The sequence below is a fragment of the Phymastichus coffea genome, unplaced genomic scaffold (assembly GCF_024137745.1).
Source record: "Phymastichus coffea isolate CEN01 unplaced genomic scaffold, Cenicafe_Pcof_1.1 PCOF00001, whole genome shotgun sequence".
NCBI lineage: Eukaryota > Metazoa > Arthropoda > Insecta > Hymenoptera > Eulophidae > Phymastichus > Phymastichus coffea.
Genome location: NW_026706812.1, coordinates 15,878,423 through 15,900,787, shown reverse-complemented (window position 1 = coordinate 15,900,787; position 22,365 = coordinate 15,878,423). Strand labels below are relative to the sequence as shown.

At 37.6% G+C, this 22,365-nt stretch overlaps 1 protein-coding gene across 8 annotated transcripts in view; it reads right to left on the bottom strand.

Annotated features, from left to right (window-relative positions):
* Nucleotides 1–21,911, bottom strand: part of LOC131662778 (microtubule-associated protein tau) — a 34,709-nt gene extending 12,798 nt beyond the window's left edge. For 6 of the 8 annotated variants that reach the window (XR_009301803.1, XR_009301804.1, XM_058932693.1 and 3 more), the window contains exon 1: nt 4,767–4,890. Coding sequence is in view for 1 of the 8 variants with exons in the window: in XM_058932711.1 (XP_058788694.1) it covers nt 21,598–21,639 (42 nt within the window). In the remaining 7 variants the exon portion in view is untranslated. Of the gene's footprint in view, nt 1–4,766; nt 4,895–21,597 lie in introns of those variants that run through there. The other 2 variants (XM_058932711.1, XM_058932702.1) reach the window with 2 other exon arrangements.
* Between the last annotated feature and the right edge of the window lie 454 nt (nt 21,912–22,365).

Below are 22,365 nucleotides of genomic sequence, written 5' to 3'. Positions count from 1 at the left end.
TACCTCTTACACATACGAGTTTTACAGCCAAATAATGGCAGACTAAAACCCATATCCCATTTACAAAGCTTAAAAAAGCCACATAAATCTAAAACAGCCCTGCAGCGTAGCTCACGACAACCGTTTATAATATATTCATCTGACTTTTATGCTATCAATAACCCCTGATGAAAATTGATCATGAATCTGCAGACTTTAGCATGGCAAATTAGAAAACATTTACATTATTTTCGTTCGGAAGCGTTATTTTGAATAAATAAAGGCAAAGTCATGTAGATTAATAAACTATTCGAAATGGTAGATATGAAGAGAACATGATGGTTTACAACATTAACAAAAATAAACCGATTGAAACTTCAACAACAGCTGTATTAAAGTGTTTTGAAGGTGTGCTTTAGAATTTTAGACCCGAAAAATTTATGATTGATAACGATTTGTAATCTTTGTTGATTATAAGGACGTGGAAACATGAAAAAATTACAAGCCGAAAATTATATCGGATCTATATCTGTTCACAAAAGTATCATGAGAGTTTGTAAGAATAGAATCTTTTGAGGGTAAACATGGGAATAGGTAGCAAGCTTTTGACGACTACTGGCCGAATAAAATCCAAGCATGCTCACCAATAGACAAGTAACCATCATACCCCTTTAACATAATACTTTGGAATACTTTTTGAAGAAGAAATACAAAAAGTTATTTTTAATTTATCCTTTTTCTCTGCAATAATTGTGGATAATTCATTGTTCTTATAACTTTATTTCTGTAAAATTTTATTTTTCATTCATACATTATTAATAATCATTAAAATTGCATAGAAGAGATTTTAATATCAATTTTAAAGTTATTAATTGTCTGACTGTGTTTTTAACGTAACTAATTACAAATGTTAGTTTATTTATTTATCTTATCATATCTTTACTATATTTATTTTATTTTTTTTATATTAGTAAGAAATATTTGAATAAATAACAAGAGCAATAATTGAGGAACTGTATGCATTCTCATTGGGATTTCAACTGAACAAGCATTAGCATGCGACGATAGCCGTTTAAATTTTGCTAGTAGTTATGACCAACGCTTGGTCAGCCACTAAAATAAGTACTGAATGTAATTTATGTAAGATTGTTATCCGAGAATTACCAACAGTATATAATTGTTTATATAATCAAGTTTAGATCAAATATATGTAATTTGTAATCATTGTAATTATTCAAACATTAAATATAAGCATTTAAACCAGGGACCCTTTGAAAATGAAAACAAAATATTTTCATTTAAATACATGCTGCTGTGACTTCATCAGAATCAACTTTTTCTGCAGAAAGATTAATCAATTTTCAAATAACGTTTGATAATTCAAAGGGTAATTTTAGAAAAATACGTAAAATACTATAGTGTTTATAGGTCAACAAGGAAAAGGAAAATTTTGAAAAACTCTTTAAATGTATAGGGATTGATATATTTGTGAATTATTCGATAAGTCTTCTAAACTTACATGAGTGAATGTCATGTTATTAACGCATCAATGGTTTATCTATAAAATTCAGTTTATATGTACACAAGGCAATAAATATAATTGATACGTATATATACTGTGTCATGCTTGTTTTAATGAATGACTAATACTTATGCGACAACTAATGACTGAAGCCCTACAATGCATAAAAATAGGTACGGCGCCATCGACCTATGTGACTTCACTCCGATTTGCCTGTCAGCTGACAAGATCTTCCCGACGTAAAATGTTAGTCCAGTACACGCGCGACGTTTGCACACTGTACAGTATAAGCTCGTTGTGTCATCGACCGCTCGATGTCCTTCTTTCTATTTTTTCAATATATATTTCTTTTTTGTAGCAGCTACGCCCTACTTCACTATGCACAATGTATTTACGCGTCTAATTTATTTACTTATTTATTATTACTCGTATATCTGCTCTATTACGTAAGATGATTGATGTTGGCCGACACCACCGCGATACGGTGTCAGCTGTGTCGAATCCATGAAAAAGTGAACTAATTTATGAGAAAGGAAAGCATTCATTACTACCAACTCTTATGAAGAAATGCTACAACAAACTAGAACAGATTGCGTGCAAGCTGTTGTTATCGTTAGATCCCAAAAGAGTTTCAGCGAAAACCCGTTTATAAATGGTGAACAAGAAAAGTTTTCCTTACCAAAGCCTCACGAAAAAAAGAACTAGCATGCTTCTCAATGTATCGAAATAAACTAGAGATCGTACTTGGGTTGCTCTTTGCAAGTATAAACATTTATATTATCATTAGATCTTCTAATTACAAAGCTCGTTAAGCTTCTCTTTCATCCGACATGTGCTAATAACTTTGGTCTATGCTCATGATGAGCATATGCTCGATTGTGCTACCATGTGCATATTGTTTTGTTAAATACTTTTTATATTCAAATCGTTCCATCTTAAATTATGATATTATCAATGATAATATGGTTCAATATTTATTAAATGAAAGAAACCTTGCCTTCGGGCTAATAATTAGGCAATAAATCAAATTCATGCCGAAGTCAAACGATATTTTAAACTGGATTACGATGCTTATTTCGGGTATCGCTGAAGCTTATTCAATCAATTCATTTGATTAGCTCAGTGCTCTTTGTTTTCGGTGCGATCGACCAGCCTACTTTTTAAGTATCATGACTGCACACAACCATATCAGTATTACATTTAGGCTTCCAAGCATCAGACAAAGCAAATAACACTAAAAGAAGATGCCTTTTTATTTTGCGTTAACTATGCTTTAGATAAACTAAGTTTAAGTTTTAATTCAAGTGGATATTCAATTTTTGATATTTTATTTGTACATCTAAAAAGTATTCTTTACTAAACTTTCGAATAGATTTCAAGACAGGGTTCAAATAATACTGTCTGTACTAATATTAGATACAATTAATTGTATTATAGACTCAAAAGGAATGGAAAAGCATGTAATTATTTCAAGATTTGATCATTTCCGTTCTTACATTGGAATATTACAAAACTTGTTTATTTACGCAATTAGCTGTTAGTTTACAAAAATTTCGATATAATTATATTTTACTGTGCAACCTACAAAAAGACTCAAAGTTAATGAAATGAAATAAGAGTATATTGGTATAAAAGTGTTTGAGCTCGATTTAATTAGTTGAATTGTTATTTACAATATGCGTATAAGATAATTATGAAACAACGGTGTCTTACAAGCAAAATAATTTATAAAACCCTGATATTTCATTAATTCTTAATTTTCTTCAAAAATATTTTAGTTTGAATTTTTTTAGATCATCCTATTATTCAGAAATAATATTTTATAATATTTTGCTATTTTATAAAACCTTACGTTATGACGCATTGTTATATTAAAAGCTTCATAATCAAATTTGTGAAAAGTAACGTCTTTCTCATACTACATTAATTTTGAACTTATTGCTATACTCCATTGCATATTATAGTACCATTTTAGGTCATAGAATTTCCTTTGCGTTATTTAGCAAATAACCAAAATGGTACTTGTTTGCATTTTACATAAATTATCGTCTAAGCAAAATTATGACAAAAAAGTTTGAAAAAAAGGGTTGAAAAGAAGGGTGAAGTGTATATCTGAGTCAAGAAGTTCAAATAGGATGCAGACAGGACAAAAAGCAGTTCAAGTTAAGCGTAGTTTGAATACAATTGATCAAACTCGAATTGCACTGGAATCATCAAATTGATGTGAGTTTTGCCGCTCCCGATACATATACGTTGCAACTCATTTGTTTCGACATCAGATATTGCAAGTAAAGTGCAGGTGGAACGATAATGAATTTGCACTCGAGTGAATTGAGTGGCATGAAAAAGCGCCAGGATATGTGTGACAAAGCATTTGCCGCGAGGCTGCTACGCCAATATCCCGGAGTTGTTTAATCGATACTCGGAGAGATCAGTAATGAACTAATGACTTTTATTTGCTCCAAACTCATATCAAAATACTTTGCTAGAGCTATTTTCGCTACGTTCATCGATACTACTATGCAGAGACCTACTTACATGAAAAACCGTCTTAAATATGATATTTATCTAATACACTACATGTTTTGGACTTTCGGAACTTGTAGACGAATGTTTTACTTTTGCTCCGAACTTTTCGAGCTGATAAAATGTAATAACAATGGTATTTGGAGGTTTTAGATTATATGAACGATTACGTAGAATAATACCTCTTGGAAAACAAAACAAGGGAGAAATAGAGTGAAAGTTTGAACGAATAAGTGGTTTGTTCTAAAAGCGTCTAGCATGAAGTGATAGCCTCGGGAAAGCAAAGGTACAGTTGTTCTCTATTTCAACGATCTCACGCAACGCGAAGCCGATTGGAATCCAATAGTAGAGAAAATCAATGGCTGCCGCTGCGCGTATGCGGAAAAAACAATGACTCCAATTTTCGCGTGTAAATTTACAAGGAACAAAGCTGACGAACATTCGCTTTCTCGAATGAGCTCGAATTGTTTTCGCTTGTTCTGAACAACGATCAGAATCAACCAGCTATGTTTACTGTCGCGTAAGCATTTTAGAACGGTAAAGGCAAGTTGTCGGCAGGAAGCTCTGCACGATGAATAATCAAATGAACTTGCGCGCAATCTACGTTACAAAGCTACAGCAATCGTAAATAATATTATTGACCGACGGTGTCGTACGTTGCTAAAAGATGGCCAACAAGAGAAGCATGTATCCGATAATGAAGAAAGCTCGCGAGGAGTAAAAACGAGGTGAATCTTACCGAGTAGCACGGAGGCAGGCCTGTCACCGAGCCGACACGAGACTCGAAGGAGTTTGAGCGAGGAGCAACGTGGCACGGCCAAGCGGCAACTGAGCGCGCACCCGCGCACCAGTTCAAAAGCTGCCGACTGCTCGCCAGCGACTGGACTACAGTCGGTCGTTCGGCTTTTTCACCTCTTTTCCCCACATACCTACACCTCTTATGGGCCGTCGCCGGAGCCGACACGATCCGAGCAGGCGCGCGCACACTTTGCTCCTGCGCCCTAGCGGCCCTGCCTTCCATGCTCGCACGCATTGACCGTTTGCGCTCGCGATCATCAATGAACACTGCGCAGTCTACTGTCGCACCTACGCGTCCTTCTTACAGCGGGGCTACTGGCCACTTTCACGCGCGTGCCGCCATAACCATGCCACTTTATGCCTCCTGCTGCTCCACCGCATGATCACTATGAGTGAAACGCAATTATACAAAGCGACTTCCCGTTCACGCCAACATCCCCAAGTATTTCCCGCGCGAGGCTGAGTAAGAACGGACACGCGATATCCTTTCTACTTTACACTTCTCCAACAAATTATCACTAGCTACTTTTAACTTTCTTCAATTACGTCTCTCGTACAACTGTTCTTTCAGCTTTTTCGGGTCGTTTCCCTGTTCAGGCGTGCATTATACGAGCATTTACTGACAATAGCAAGCAGCTAATGGCAGTTGATGCTTCAAATATTAAATAAAAAGTCGTCATTCCGTATCCCTGATCATCAGACGCGAGTTACGTTACATACATTTTGACATTTCGTTAATACTTTATAAATAATAGTACGGATAAGATGTCTCTGCAAGTTTGGTTTACGTTTTTGCTTCGTAAATTTACCATTTTTTATATTACGTGTCTTGAGTCCGGTATGGCTGCTCGTTTACCTGCAACAAAAATATACACAAGCGCATTATTATTTCAAGTTGATGACATGCCTAAAATATTTTTGTACGCGTTCGCGGGACTTCGTATAGGTATGAGCAAGATGCATACAACCTTCATCTACACGATTATCTAAATCCTTTGAAATTTATACGATTTCATTTTTCATTCAGCTAAAGCTGCGAAAGGCTTGTATAATTAGCTAAGAGGACTGTAATCAGAGTCCAGTTGACTAATGAATTAGAATAACAGTTGTTACCGCGATTGGCAATACGGCAAAGAGTTGTCTATTCGCCTCGAGCTCGCAACGTAGTTCTACATAAACTCGCTAAAAAATGCAATACTCCATAAGGAATATTTCAGCTGAACATTTGTCCAAGTATTCTATAGGGATGAAGAACCAATGAACGAATAAGTCAATTCTTTGCCTCCGCAAGAGTATGAAGCATACATAGCACAGTGCATAAATAATTAACGAGCTAAGAGGTGCACGGTTATTTAAGTCTGCAGAGGTGGGCTAAGCGGAAGTTGACGCCCCGAGGAGGACTAGTCGCGGCGCGAGCGTGACCCGCAAAGTTCCACCTCTTAATCCTTTATCGATTAGCGCAGCTAAGCGGCATGATTGCGTGCCGAGTGGCTATAGCTCCATTCTTGAGACAAAGCTCAAGCTCGCGCACGCTTGCTTCCTCCGACGACCGACTTGCTTGTTTTTTTTCACGGCAACCAACCAACAAACTTAATAAGCTCACTTTCTTCGCTTCACTGCACTTTCTAGCTGGATAGCTTTCACACTTTTTTTTAACAAACAAATCTGTGACTCCTCTCAAAAAACATGCATAAAAACAACATTATCTCACACGTGTTTGCTTGTTTGAATGCGACAATTAGTATAATATGACCAAAATTAATACAAAACCAGGCCAATAAAAAGTTAAGTAATACATAATATACTGTCTTGATTCCCTTATAGTTTTCTTAAACGATAAAATTTGTAATAATGGAAAGAAGGGAAATAGTGAGAGCTGGAAATTCACTTAATTTTAATTATATTCAGCAACGTTTCGTCAGCACATTTGCTGACCTCTTCAGGCTTTATTAACAGAAAAATAACAAATTATTAACAATAAAGTTGCAAATGTAATTATAATTATATGTATATGTGTGTACCTGATTTCTCTCGTAGTCAAATTATTATAAGCTAAAACGAATAGCTCGTAGCAAGTCACGTTATAATACATTAAGAAATCAAGTATTTCAACACACACACACACACACACACACACACACACACACACACACACACACACACACACACACACACACACACACACACACACACACACACACACACACACACACACACATATATATTCTTCATCTATCATCCTTTCCTCATCGATATTAATAAAAGCTTATAAATATGACTAAGATATTGTATATCCTCTTTTCTATTTAACGTATTTTTATGTAAGCCAATGTGTAACATTTCGGATATTCTTCGTTTCTTATAATTCTTTTCATAATCCAATATCTTAGCTTTTTTCCAGTCGAATTCGTGTGAGAGAGTTCTTCTATGTGTAGCTACTACTGTATCTGAGTCAATGTTTTTTTTTTGTGTTCATTTAATTCAATTTTTAAGGATCGCTTACTTTCACCTATGTAGACCGCTAAACATTGTTTGCAGTTAATACTGTAGACCATACCAGTGTTGTCTAATAAATCAGATTTGTCTTTTCCTAAACGAATGAACTCTTGTAATGATTTTTGTAATAAAGGGATTGGAGTAATGTCATGTTTTTTTAACACAGAAGAACATTTTTTAAAGATGTTGCAATTATTTGGAATAGCGATTATAGGTAGTTTCTGATTTATTAATTTTTTAGAATTATTCTTCCCTTTTTTATATTTGCTAATCCGTTTGCGTATGTTTTTATTGATAAATTCAAATGGATAATTATTCTTTTTCAGGATATTAGTAACTATTTTTAAATTGCGTGAACGAAACTTTTTGTCAGCAAGTAAAAACACCCGGTCAACTAAATTTGAAACTATATTAACTTTTTGATGAATTGTATGTTCTGAGTTTAAATTCAAAATTCTGTCAGCTTGTGTTGTTTTTTTAAACCAATCAAATTCTAATTTATTATTATTTCTGATCAATTTTAAGTCGAGAAATGGAATAAAATTATTCATTTCAATTTCAAACGTAAATTGTAATCTATTATGATAAGAATTGAACGTCTCGACAACTAAATCAATTTTATTTTTCGGAACGCACATCAAAGTATCATCAATATATCTATAGTAGAAAACAGGATTAATTTGATATTTATTCCATAACATGTTCAGGCAGTGTTCCTCTAAGTCTTCCATTAAAATATCAGCTAATAAAGGAGAGATGGGGTAGCTCATCAAGCTTCCAAATATTTGTTTATAATAAATTTTGTTGAACACAAAATATGTGTTATTAAATAAGAATTGTATACCTCTCCGAATCTCTTCTATTGGAATCTCACAATTTTTAATTTGTTCATAATGTTTGTCCAATCCCTCCAAGACTAAATCACAAGATATGTTCATGAATAAGGAACTTACATCTAATGATATTAAAACGTGATCGTTTGGAATAAAAATATCTTTTAATTTCTTTTTAACTGTCCACTGTTTAAAATGTGAGAGTTAGGTTTATTTATAGCTGTTTTAAGAGCGCTATATAAGAATTTTGCTAATTTGTGAGTAGGGCTATTAATTGATGAAATTATTGGTCGTAGAGGCACATTTTCTTTATGTATTTTTGGTAATCCATAGCATTTTACTATAGATGTTTGAGTCAAATCATTATTATGCCAATATTTATTCAGAAAACCATTATCATTCCAATCTTTTAAAATTATTTTTAAGTTTCCTTATAATTTTTTCAGAGGGTTTGATTTAACTTTGGTAAAAGTGATATTATCATCTAATAAAGTATTCATTTTTTCTAAATATTGTTTTTTCGACATGACTACTGTGACATTACCTTTGTCTGCATTTGTAAACATAATGTCTGGATACATTTTTAGAAAATTTTTTGTTAATTTTATTTTTTTGTTGAATTCTTTTTGTTCAATAGATATATGTTTTACGTTTTTATTAGCTGTTTCTAATGTTCTTATTATTTTACTGTGAATATCTTGTTTATCATAAGTGGTTTTTATATAGTCTGTTTCTAATAGCCCTTCTACATTTTTTATAGTAGTTAATATTTGTGGTTTATAAACCTCAGTGGAGTAACAAAATTTTGGACCAAGTGAAATTATTTGAGTAACCTCTTTAGGAAGATCGATGTTTGTTAAATTTTTTATCCAACTTTTGCAACCAGTGAATTTATGTTGTTTCTTGTTATGATTCTTTGATATCAAATTCTGGAATTTTCTTTTATGTAATAAGTCAAGCTTTTTTCTAAAATTATTCAAGTTCAATTCAGTCATGTAGAAATAATTGCCTAAAATTGTATTGTCAATTTTTGATTTCCTTAATAAGGACGTTGTTTTGTCTAATTATTTTTCCAAGAATTTAATATGGCTATTTATATCTTGTATTTCAATTTTTAAGATTTTCGATGCAAGAGTTAACAGAACTGATGATAGATGAAGAATATATGTATTGAAATACTTGATTTCTTAATGTATTATAACGTGACTTGCTACGAGCTATTCGTTTTAGCTTATAATAATTTGACTACGAGAGAAATCAGGTACACACATATACATATAATTATAATTACATTTGCAACTTTATTGTTAATAATTTGTTATTTTTCTGTTAATAAAGCCTGAAGAGGTCAGCAAATGTGCTGATGAAACGTTGCTGAATACAATTAAAATTAAGTGAATTTCTAGCTCTCACTATTTCCCTTCTTCCATTATTAGAAATTTTATCATTTAATGTTGTCCCTTTAATTCTAACAACCCTTCAATGTTAATAAAAACAAATAAAAAACATCGTTTTACGTGCACACATGCGGCTGACGCGTTAAATATTTATCTTTAGTTATATCCGCAATATATACATATTTAAATTATTGAATCAATAAAAGTCATGTTTAACCGTGCAAACTGATTGTTGATGTTAAAAGAAGAGTTGAAAGGGACAAAATAAATATTTTTTACCATTACGTCGCATAGTTCTTAACTAAAGATTAGTTTCCTAAAATGTTATCAAGCTTTTGAACTAATACTCCTGCACTTGTATGGTGTTTCTTCTAAATTCTTTTCAATTATACTTTTTTTCTCATACTCTAGTATGTCTTTATTTCAATTTGGTAAATTTCTAAAAACCGGACTTGTGTATTTTTTTCGAAGAGCTACGTTCTCGCACTGCTCGCTTTTTCAAATTCCAAAAAAACAGTTGCTACGAATATTCATTGAAATGATGAAATTGATCATCAAAAAACTCAAGTATCCAATAGGTGTTTAATATGCATACAAATTGGCGAGTATACGATGTTGCAGGTGTTTGGTCAACACAAGTCTTTCGCATCCAAAATACAATTCGAAGCCAGATTTCCTATTAACATTTTTCGACAGTCTATTTAGTTTGCGTCTAAATATTCCTAAATAAATAACAATGGTGTTCTTGCAGATTCGCTCAATTTAACTAGCGATAAATGTAAACAAGTTCTACCTAATAATATTTGTTGCATGAATAGCAGCCTTGATGTTTTACTTAGTAATGTACGTGCTAGTCGGTTGTGTAAAGTTCAAGTGGATCAAATTTATGATTCCTGGTAAAAAATAACGCCAGCTAATGGTGGCTCTAATAAATGCAGACTGCGGCTTTTCGTAGACGCAACTTGTGAATTACAGCAACAATGATTTTACCTTATTCCTTGGAAAATCATTTGCTGTTTCATTTGTTTTGTTTCATTAGTAATATAGTAACGATTGGATTTTAACGGAATTTTGTTGAAAATCTACTTTTCAATTATCCATGCGTGTTCGCGATGTGAATGGAAACATAAAAAAGAAACATAGGATCGGATTGCGGGTCAGGCAAGCATCGCTTGCAAAAGGTTATACGTCTAGAAGGAATGAAAAAAAATAAAAAGAGGGGGAGGGGGAGGTGATAATTCAAATTCGTTTTGCAACTCGGGAAACGTGACGCGGAACATATGTGTTCAAGATGTACGTCTCATGGATCTCATAAGCCTCGTAGTTCGACGCTCAAGTTCGAAATAGGCACGTTCGTGTCATAAAAAGAGAAAGCTGCCCTCCCATTTTTGTCTTGGCCACAGGCAACGATGTATATAGTTAACTAAGTAAATATAAATAAGTCTGGCTAGTGGCGAAATTTGTACAGCGATGTTGTCGATAGTATATTACGAAAATTATATTACGAATAAATAGTCGTAAACGCGCGTATGAAGGATGCCACGCTTATGGCTCGTAAAATTCCCGAATACAAGCTCTCGAAGCCCAACCCCTGCTTGAACCGTTGATGTGGACGAGCTCATTGCGCATCATCGTTGCCGTAATAGCTAAATCCAGCTTCACGGTATCTCGGAGGCTTCGAGGCTTCGAATTCCGGGCGTGGTAGGTCAAAAGGACGGATCAGGTAAGCACAGAGGCTAACCCTGGGACCGGTAGGCTGGCGAGCTGGAGCGAGCGAGAGGGCGGACTAGAAAGAGAGCGCGAAAAAATGATGGGATCGTCGATGAGGCTCAATAACACGGCGGCAGCAACGGAAAGGTTTTGGGCTTTGTGGTTTTGTCCGCCCTTGAGACAGCAAGTTTTTCTTGATTCCTCATACGGAGCGAGCGTTAGCTTAACCTCATATTCTCTGTATTAATAATTCGTGTTTTACTAAGAATTAATGTTCTAATATCGGCTTTCCCGAGTCTCGGTATTTAAGCCGATAATTAATTTAACACTTCTTCGATTTAATTTGATGTTGACTTTTCTTTGATTCACCGCATTAAATTATTAGTAGTAGCTAATAAATTTGCACCATCTAATTTCTATGTTAACCCAACAATCTGACTACTTCAAAATTTGTAATGAAAATAACAAGTTATTGTTCCGGACAGTTACAGGGGCTGAGTCTAACTAATGGACCTGAGGCTAACTAATCCAGCCTCTTACTGGCCCAGCAGCCTGAAATCAGGAATTGGTAGAAAAAGGTTTTCGTGCATGAATATAGAAAAGAGAACTAGTTTATAAACATAAATCTATAAGTTGACTTCTTATAATAACTGTTGTTATTATATTGACTCTACTATAATAGAGTGGATGCATCTGAAAGGGCATACTTTCGAGATAGTTCCGCATCGTACTATTTGCTTTTACGAAACAAATATAAACAAATCGATGATTAGTTTTAAAGTTGTGACGTCTATTCCATGCTTCGTGATTTAATTGCAAGAGATTTGTTGGTTTATAAATGATTGAATTTTGCAATATCTTTTTCAACAGACAATATCTACAATTGATTCTACTTTTTCAATTTCACTTGGAACTGAACAATATAATGCTTTGTGTCATTGATGATATTTGAGTTAATTTTTTACTTTGAGATATGTCTGTGGAATAATTTTCTTATCTGAAAAACAATATTGGATTAATATTATAATTGAATTGCTATACAAATTAAAAAATTGTTTATGATGTATTGTACGAAAGCTGACAGTCGGCATTTATCTAAAACTCAAATATATCGACTGTTTGGAGTAGACACAAAAATAATTAATGAGTCACTTTGTAAATCGATACAAGCTTAGCCTTCAGCTTTTTTTGTGATAATTTGACACTTGCTGAGACTAAGCCATCGGCTCGCGACATCTATCGTCTTTCTCTTGTTTTACTCTGATTTGATCTAAGGATAATGTAGATAACTGTTTTCAAAATCAATCGTAGATTCTTCATTTCATATAATAAGCGGAATTTTCAATTTCAGCTTCTTTGCATGAACTTTATAAGGATAAAATTTGTTATCTAAAGCTTGAAATACAAGTCAACTAATTAGAATGCATTATAAGTTGTATTGAGTCATAAACTTCTTATGTTATCCAACAATTAAATATATATTAAATAATGTAGTATTATTTCGTATAAAGGCCCACTTAGAACTATTTTATAGTATTGTCATAATTGAAATTAAATTGAAATAAAATGAAAAAAGTGTTGCCATTCCAGCTTATTTTACATTAATCAAACACTGCGATTTACAGACATTCAAACTCAAGCTATTACAAAACCTTTATAAAGATAAGTAATATATACTGCTTTGACTCTAAGATTTGTAAATTTTCGACTATCTTAATGAGAAAAAATAAATAAATACGGAGACTAATGTAATAAACAATTCTTCGATATTATTTTATGCAGCGCCTAATTTATACTGATTTCAACAATATTCGTTATTTCAGAAAAATAACCAACAATTAAACACTTTTTCATGACATCTTAAGGATAGTTGATGATTCTAGATTTTTTCAAACTCCTCGTTCGGCTTAAAGCTTGAATTCCAACCAAGTTTTTCCAGCGGCTCAAGCTGCTGAGATTTGACGTTATAAATAATAATTTACAGCTTCAAATATTAACTCTTTTAATCTTCTCCATTATTCGAGTTATCGAGCTGTCTGATTGATTGGACTGACTATATATTCGTACTGTAAAGTTGAAATCATGTGGGTCCATCTTGAAAAAGTTTGGAAAAAGCTCTGACGGCTTGGAAAGTTTGCAAGCTCGAGGCGCTCGAGCTTTCCAATCGAACTCTCGCTAAAACCTAACCAATAGTTTATCTTCATAAGGTGTGACCGGGCTATCAGTATTAATTAAATTCGGATGCATTCTAAGTCGGTGTGCTTGAAATTAGAATCTTGTGAAACATGATTTAGTTCATCTAATCAAGTCGGACTCGAGTGTACATTCTGCCGTATACTATATCATGCGTTTGGGGCAGCTTTTGATTAATTTATTGTCGATTAAATGTATTAATAATTCTTGAAGGTTCTGCTAGCTTTTCTGCAGATGTCTCAAAATGTTGAGCTCATCCTATATGCGAGTGTTGACACTGACTATATTTATTTCATCAGTTTGTCCGACGGAAGAGGCTAGTTTTCGCAGATAATCCGGACAGACGGAAGCCCCGCAAGGAAAAGGGTAAAAGCGCTGGTATATAGGTATTCTCAGACAAGGGGGTATTAGAACAGGGATCGGACAAGACAGAGACGAGGTGAGCGAGCGCCTTTCGATTTTTGAACGACACAGACATGCAGTCAGTAAACCATCTACGAGTACATCGATTGATTGTCGTCGCAGTTACCGGTGGCCTGATGTTTTCGTGACGCTTTCGATGTACCAAATGTACGATTGACTAATTTTTCGGATAGCGATCGTTCGGCAATATTTCCGTAACAAGACAAAAAGCAGTAATCCATGCCTGAGCGTGCTTAGAGACCACGGATAATTGCATCGAGTGTAGAAGGAAGAGAGCTACAGAATGGAGAAGCGAAGTTCAATTCTACGGGAAAAGATGATTCTAAGGCAAAGGAAGTTGCACTGAAACGCGGTCGACGTGACAGCGACGAGGTGCGACTTGGAATCGGACCATTAAGGCTGCGAAACGCGTGTACGTGGTTCGAGGCTGGGCGAAGTCGCGCGCGGCGAGGCTCGTCGTCGACGGGTAATCGGATATAATCGCGAGTGATCGGTCACGCTTGAAGCCTCGAGGCCGCTCAAGCGAATTGGCCGTGCTGGCGGCCGTGCGCCCGGCGCTCCCCTCGCGAATTATAACTCGTAGCTATAGCGACTGTCCAGCGAAGCCCGATCCCGCTCGCTCGACCTTTCGGCCGGCGTGCGCAGTTGATTTCATTTGGCAGCGAGAAGCAACTCGCTGGGTCATCGATCAGATTGCCGAGCACTTTTCAGTGGCAGAGCGAGAGCGCAACCCGATCCGAGCTGAGCCGCACGTGCGCAAGCACCTGTCAGGCGTGACTGTCGGGGTTTGAGCCGGAGCTTCGAGGAAGCGGCCGCTTGCTATCGATTCCCGTTGCACTCGGCTGGGCTGCCCCCTCGCAGCCTCCCAGTGCCAGATTGCCAGCTACGAGGGCGCAATGCCCTCCCTCGCGGACAATGACGGAGGTTCTCCGCGTGCCAAGCTCTTGATGCTCATTTTTCTCCCATCTCTTTATTCTCCCTCGCTTTGCGCTGCTTCCCTCCTTTCTTTCTGCCGCGATATTACGCAGGGCAGAGATAGTTGGCCGCGCCACGCCGGAAGCATTCCGACGATTGTTGCCGATCATGCGTGCATTCGATAATGGCCGCGATAGCTTTCTTCATTATTTACTGTCTTTTTCTTCCACTGCTGCAATCAACCGTTGCCAAATTATTCGAGTGTTCGGCAACTACGCGCGTTTACTTGAATTTATTTGAACCCTTTAGTAGCTTTAGTAGCTATAGAATTCTCAGAGGCTATCTCCAATGGTTGCAGTCCATTGGATTTTGATACCGTTTTCATGCTCACTGTGCGAGCATTTGGCCGTAATACGCGCATGCCCATCGAGAATAAGCATCGTTCGAAAAGACACTGCGCATCGTGGTTTAGATAGCGAATAATTTTTTAGAGTTACGAATCGCAAGTGACTGTTCCGAGTAAAAGCATAAGCAGCTCTGCTAATAAGAAGCCAACTTTCGCTTACGTCAGTCTGTGCGCTCACACCGTCTAGTCTCTTCTCGTGTCACGTCGACCAATGCTCTCTTGTTTCACGACTATGAATTTCATATGGACAGAGGAACGACGAGACTCTGATAACGTTAATAAAAAATGGCGATGACGAAGATCTGATATGAATCTGACTGACAGACCTCGCTGAACATCCTATGGAAGAATGAGAATTTAGGCGAGCAGCATTTGCTAGACCTAGGCCGAGCTTATTGGGCCACTCGCAGGAGGAAGCGCAGCCATTGACGGAGGCCAGTGCGAGCAAGGTCGGCGCGGCGTGCATTAGAGCACTTGGCTGCTTTCGTGTCGCGCACACGCGTATTATACATAGCTTGCAGTCGCGTTGCATAATCTCGCGTCCGACTGAGAATTACCGGGCGCAATAATCTGTTGGCGTGGGCGCTCGATGTCTTATTGCCGTCCGGCTCTCAAGAGCAGAAAACCGGCAGGCCCTTCGACGAACGTGAACGCGCTGCCTCGAAGCGACGCCTCGAAACCGCAGCTGCGTTGGCGCGCGCCTCTTCTTCGCGTCATGCGAGCCACTCCCAGCTCTTCGCACGCACGATCCTCCCTCGCGCGTCGCGTGCTACCCTGCCTACTTCATTCTCTTCCTATTTCTTTTTTCTTCTACATCCAACAGCATGGAACACTTTTACTTTTTAATTTTGGAAAGACAAACATAATCGATAAAACATCGTTAACAGAAATGAGCGAATATCGACTTGTAAATCGAAGAAACAGAGGCTAGTTTGAATGTTTAGAATGATCTATATACAATCTTTGGCTGTTATTCAATCGATTATTATCAAGACTCGAGGGAACAATGAACCAAACGATCAGATGTTTTATACCGTGTTCAATATTGGTGTATTTATTTATGATGCGACATCTTCCTAGCTTAACATATACATTGGATAGGTGCGGATCAATGATTTCAGCAGAAGAAAAGAGCGACAGCATAAAACTCGTTTGGCAGCAAAGTTTGATCGATATGATGTGAATAAACGCACAGGTAAAAGTTGGAGCCCTTTAGATTTGCCTACTTAATAGCATTTATGTTATGTATAAAGACGATAAGGAAAGTTAGAGAGACGGGAGAGGGGGAGAACGTGATTCGAGAACGAAAACAAGATAGTATGTTTGAGAGTCGATCTGCTGATGATGTCATTAATCTATCATGTATTTATGACTGAGTTGGCTGATTTTCGCATAAAAAGTCAAATTCCTAAATAAAATCTCACATGATTTTAGCTTTTCTTTGAAGTGCTAATGTACTGTGCATCGACGCTTGTCCAATTCTTAGAATTCAAGTAAAACCGGATGAACTTGTCCAAGTATTATTCGTAAGATTTGAAAGAGTCGTTTGACAAACACTTCTGATTAAACAGACAGAATAATGTATTTTGTCCAACAATCAGTGGAATTGTTGAAAATGTAACTAGTAGGGGAGCTTGCTGAAAATGTAGAGGGGTTGTTGTGCCCCAGCATCCCTAGCAACAGTGCCAATCAGTATCAGTAATAATTGATGAATAGCCCAGAATGAAGACACAAAGAGCGCGTCTGTTATGATTAGGCCAGATCACGCGGCGCTTGCTTGGCAGCTCGAGCAAATGCATCTTATCACGTACATCGCGGTCGAGCAGCAAGACCAAAGACGCTTGTTCGGCGCTCGTGGAAGCTCAGCATGCCGCGGCTGCGGCGCGCGCGATGCCGACGCGCGATACGCGCGTGCGGCGCCGCTCGAGCGCGCTCGGCAATACCATTGATTTCGCTGTCAATTCGAGCCGGTTCTCAATTCCTTTTTTCGGCATCCCCGCCGACGCCCGCGCCGCCACTCTTTCATTACCTTCGTCTCCACTTTCTCCTTTTCTCAGAGCAAGCACCGCCAACTTTACGCTCGGTCACTCGTTCGGCAACTTAAGCCTACCACTACGAGCCTTTCGATGTTCCAGCTCCTCGACCACCACTCGCACAATCCAACTCTTGTTTACACAAGTGTACGTGTCAGCTTGAGATTTTTCTGTTTATCTCCGATCAGTAGTCCAATTATTATTAGAGATCCATTACCGGGTTAGTTCTACACGTACATCACGTGAATTTCAAATGCCGCTACTTTGATATAAGCTTTGCAGAGTATAGCTACGATTAATACCATCATCACAAATCTAGTATTATTTTAGGACTGCAATGAAACAACTAGTAGATTTATTTTAGTTGCGCCAAATAACTGTAACACAATCAGTCATCAGTTCGTCAACGGTTGCCTTCAATTAATCGATGTTTCGTCAATATCAAATTATCAAATTTTACAAACAGAAGTTGTTGTATATATATTTATAAGAGTGTATCTTAATTTTAATTGTCGGCTTAATTATCTTGTAGCTACAATTGTTCAATTTAGTTACTTGTTTATCTTCTGAAAATGACTTTCAAAATAATTAAAGAGTTTTAATAGTATTTATCAAATAAAAATTAAAATCAAATTTTTTCGATAAAAAATAAAATGTTATTAAAAAATTATACCGTTCAAATTCCAAGTTTATTTGATATTTTACATTGAAATTTCAATGAAATATCATGACATTGTGTCATCATGTAAATATTAGGTTATAACTTCGCTTCTGAGTCTTTCGATATTTATCAAACAAATTTTTCTTATAAAAAAGAGTTAATACGGTTTCTATTTGGTAATATTATGAAGAGTCTATGTTATGCACTTTCTACATACATATGTATTACACAAAAAAAAACGTATATAGTGCGGAAAAATGTGTCTTCCCGATTTCGTATCAAGTGAGCGTGATACACAAAATAATGATTATGATACGATATATTGTTCGTTAATACAATGGTATTGGATCTACTTCGGCTCTTTTGGGCTGTTTTCTTTTGTAAAGCTGTTTCTTTACAAATAATTTTTGAATATTTGCTCTGTATTACAGCATTGTCTTTATTATTTTGTTTCAATTGTTTATAAACCACGAACACAAATCTATTATTATCTATAGTACGTTACAGAATTGTGTGAAATCTTATGCTAATTTAATTTATACTTGTAACGCAATTATATTTATAACGCCAATATATTAATCCCCTATATAAGTTGTACAAATCAACAAAAATGTAATATAGAAACGTTCAAATAACAGACATATACCTAGACATATCATACGTCCTTACAAGGCAACAAGACGTTGTAAAACTCGTAAAACAAGATAAGGTTGCTAGAAGGCACAATTGACCTTATGCCGGTCGTCGCGGACTTTACGTATAAGAATTCAAACGAATATTTCTATTGAAGTTTATTTGTTCATGTTAACTTATGAGATTACCTCTTAGTTTAAAGTATTGAAGAAAATTTACAAAAAAAAATCAAACTTCTTGTTAGATTTATTGACGAAGAAAAAAGCAAATTTTCAAAAAAATAGATTTAATATGCAATTATATATATTAAGGTAATCTATCGAATTGCTCGGCATTCATTGACTTCTTGAAAGACTCGCGTCCGAAATAATACCGTTGTTTGCAGCAGTAAAGATACCAAATGACAATTGCACAATTCGTACCAGCGAGCCTCGCCTACGCGCCCATCGTTTCTCGATCGGTGTAGCTTTCATTCGTACTTGTATCTGATCTGTAATTGGGTATAAGTTTTTTGTTTTTTTTTTCGGAACTTCATGAAACTAGATATAATAAACGATCCACATCAAACTAGCCTCAACGAGAATGATCAAATTCAATTGGCAAATAACTCGAAGTTTGTTTTCTCTTTCTACTGAGCATTGCCGTACAATTAACGAAGTTCGCTTGGCGGTATTGCTAACAGTCAGATAGTCACTTTTCTGATCATTGGCTATTAATTGTATTATGTATAAAATACGGAAAGGTCAATTCTAGTAAAAGCCAATAAAAAATTAATCGAAATGAGAAAGCAAAGTGAAAGAAAGTTACAGCTAGGAGCATCGATCACACGTCCTTACAAAGCAACAAGACGTTGTACGAGTAAAACTCGTAAAACAAGATAAGATTGCTAGTGGGCATAATTCAAAGAAAGTTTTCATGGAGAATGAAATAACTGGATCGCTAATTAATTTATTTAGTGCTGTTCAAACAATCTACGTTTATTTACAAGAATGATGATAAGCTACAAAGCGTTGTTGTGGATTCAGTATTAAAAATATTGTGTTTATGGGAAGATGTTTCTGAGATTGCTATTCGTGAAATAAAAACAAGTAATCGTCTTCTAAGAAAATGGTACTTCGAAATGTTGGCACTGGATACACGTTGTTTCGCACGACAATTGAACACGCGAACTATAAATAATAACCGTGGAATAGTTTTGTTTGACTGGGCAAAGTGATTCGTTCCGAATACTAGAGGCAGCGACATTTGGAAAGGCGATTGTTGCAAAGAAACAAAATGACCATGTAGTGTAGTTAATCGAACGTAATCATTGATACGGCTGCGTATTCTTGATAGGAAACTCTACGTGGTAGATTTTTAGTTTTTCAGTGAGTCTAATGCCCTTCAAGACCAGTGGCCTACATACGCAACTAATGCATACGCGCCGCTCTCTCTCTCTCTCTCTCTCTCTCTCTCTCTCTCTCAGCTACCAATTCGCCAACGCGCCACGGGCTTTCTTGATCAACACTTCTCTAATCTTGCTCCGAGTCTCGCTCTCTTAGCGCACGCCAATTCATTTTATAACGTATCACCTTATCTTTCCTTCGGTCATACTTGTCAATCATCTCTATCTACTGCTTATCGTGCGCCTTGCTGCTCCTTCTTCAACGCCTCTTATTCAGCTAGCCTTTATTCGAATCTGCAATTTGATCCATGTCAAAGATTTGTTCAGTTTTCTATTAACAATCCGCTCTTTTCTGCGATGTCCTTACATTCACTTGGTAATTTTATCATCACTGGTAATTTTTTCTGTTTGTCAAAGATCGCAAAAACTAGCTAAAGGGAATTATTGAAGATTGTAAGGAAAGAAAACAAAAATTTTAATTGTCAAAAACTATTGATTAGAAGGTGTCGAACGTAGAATCAGTCTAAATGGACAACTAGTTGACAAGACAACAATGAGCCCTACGTGTAGACAGCATTAACAATGATATGACCGAAAGTACTTTTAATTAACGACGGTTTTCTGCCAATTATCAAACCAGCTCTATGTGTGTAGTCGTTAGCGAGTTCATTTAGTCAGAGGGCGCCGCGATACGTATCTTTTTTCTGCTGCCAAGAGCAAACTGTACACGTACGAACTAAGCTAGATTTGATTGACAAATTTAGCGAGGCATTGGACGCATCACCTCATTTCAACGACAAACTTTTCTCAGTTTGCTAAATATCAGTACAATAATCTCGAGCATCCATCGTTTTCTAGCAATAAACATCATGTTATCTAACATTTTCAGTGATCTGCTCACCTCATTTTCAAAGTCGAAGAGACTGCGAGATAAGATAAGAAGAAGCACCAGAAAATGAGCACACACGTGTACAAAATACATTACAAGATATTCGAGATTTGTAGAAAATGGAGGGCAAACGCAGAGTGTACTGCAAAATTGACGAGAGCCGTTGACAGAAAGAGATGGTTTCAAGCCAAACTGTTCACTCGAACGCTCGCACCACGGTTGGCATTACCATAATAACAGTTGATTTGGATCGGATTAAGTGAGATTTAAAGGCTCGGCGCGGTTCGCGTAACAGTGGCCAAGCACTTATGAGTTGCTCATATCGGGCCTCGCAGGTGTGTCAGTAACGGCGGCGGCGGCGGCGGCGGCGGCGGCGGCGGTGCGCAACAGATAAATGCACACCTGATCCGTAAGTATAGTCGGGCTAAATAACTCGGCCGAGCTCGCGTCATCTTGGCGAACAGCTAGTCGGGTTACGCAAGCTGCTGCTGCCGCCGCCGCTGCTGTGCGCATTTTCGCCGGGACGCGCGCGCACCAGATTTCCCCGACATTTCCAGAATCTCCGCATCGATCCGCTGCGGCGGCTGCTGCGCGCTCCCTTTCCCTCTCGCTCTCGCTCGCTCGCCGTGGAGCCCCTTTGTCGTGAACTCTGCCCTCGGAGCTTTTCATCTCGCTCGCCGAATCGCCAGAGCGAGGCTTAGCCAGGGCAGGGAGCAGAGTGCACTCGAGAAGGACGAATCGCCGAGAGCGAAGCGAACGCGGCGGATATGGGAATCCGAAGCGGAGCTGACTGGCTGACCTGTGTGCGGTAGGTGCGAGCTGCCGAGTCTCGCGGCAGCATCCCCCAGCTTCTGTTGCACCTCGGTCATCCTGGGCTTGTGCGCGCCGCCTCGTCCCGCTGCAAGCTCGCGAGCCGCCCTCGCCTCTGCAGGCCGAACTTCGCACAGGCTCAGCAACCTGTGGATGTAAACACGCACTGCCAAGACGCTGCGCGATTCGCAAGTCGCAAGCTCGCACTCGGTGCTCGCACAGCAGTTGCGCAACTTGGCCGACGCGCTTCGCCCGACTGACTGCGACTCCCGGCTCGCCGACTAGAGAAGCGGCTCCCCGCTACTGTGCGTACCTGCGGCCGCTGACTCCTCCCGCGACCCGCAGCCCGCTGCCGCGCAGCGCCGTGCAACGCTGCGCGTACTATACGCGCCCTCGAGTAAATTACTGCTGCACCGCCGTCCAATACACCTCCGTTATTTCTACTACACTGGCGCTTACGCCCAATACTTATGCAATTCTCGCTTGCATCTTCGCCAATCTTTTGTAATCAACTGCTTGACTTATTCACTGCTTGAGTATACGATCCAGTATACGATTCAGGCCAGTCGCCAAATAAATATACACTGCAATGCCAGTCAGCTGCTAGCCACATTCTCTGCATCCAGCATTATCGAGTAGTGCTCAATACCTTACTCGTCTCATTTTTCACTTTGTCATCATGCATAACTTTTATAAAAATAACACGCACGATTTTCGTTCCGGATTTGAATAGACGAACCTTACATCTATATCAAGT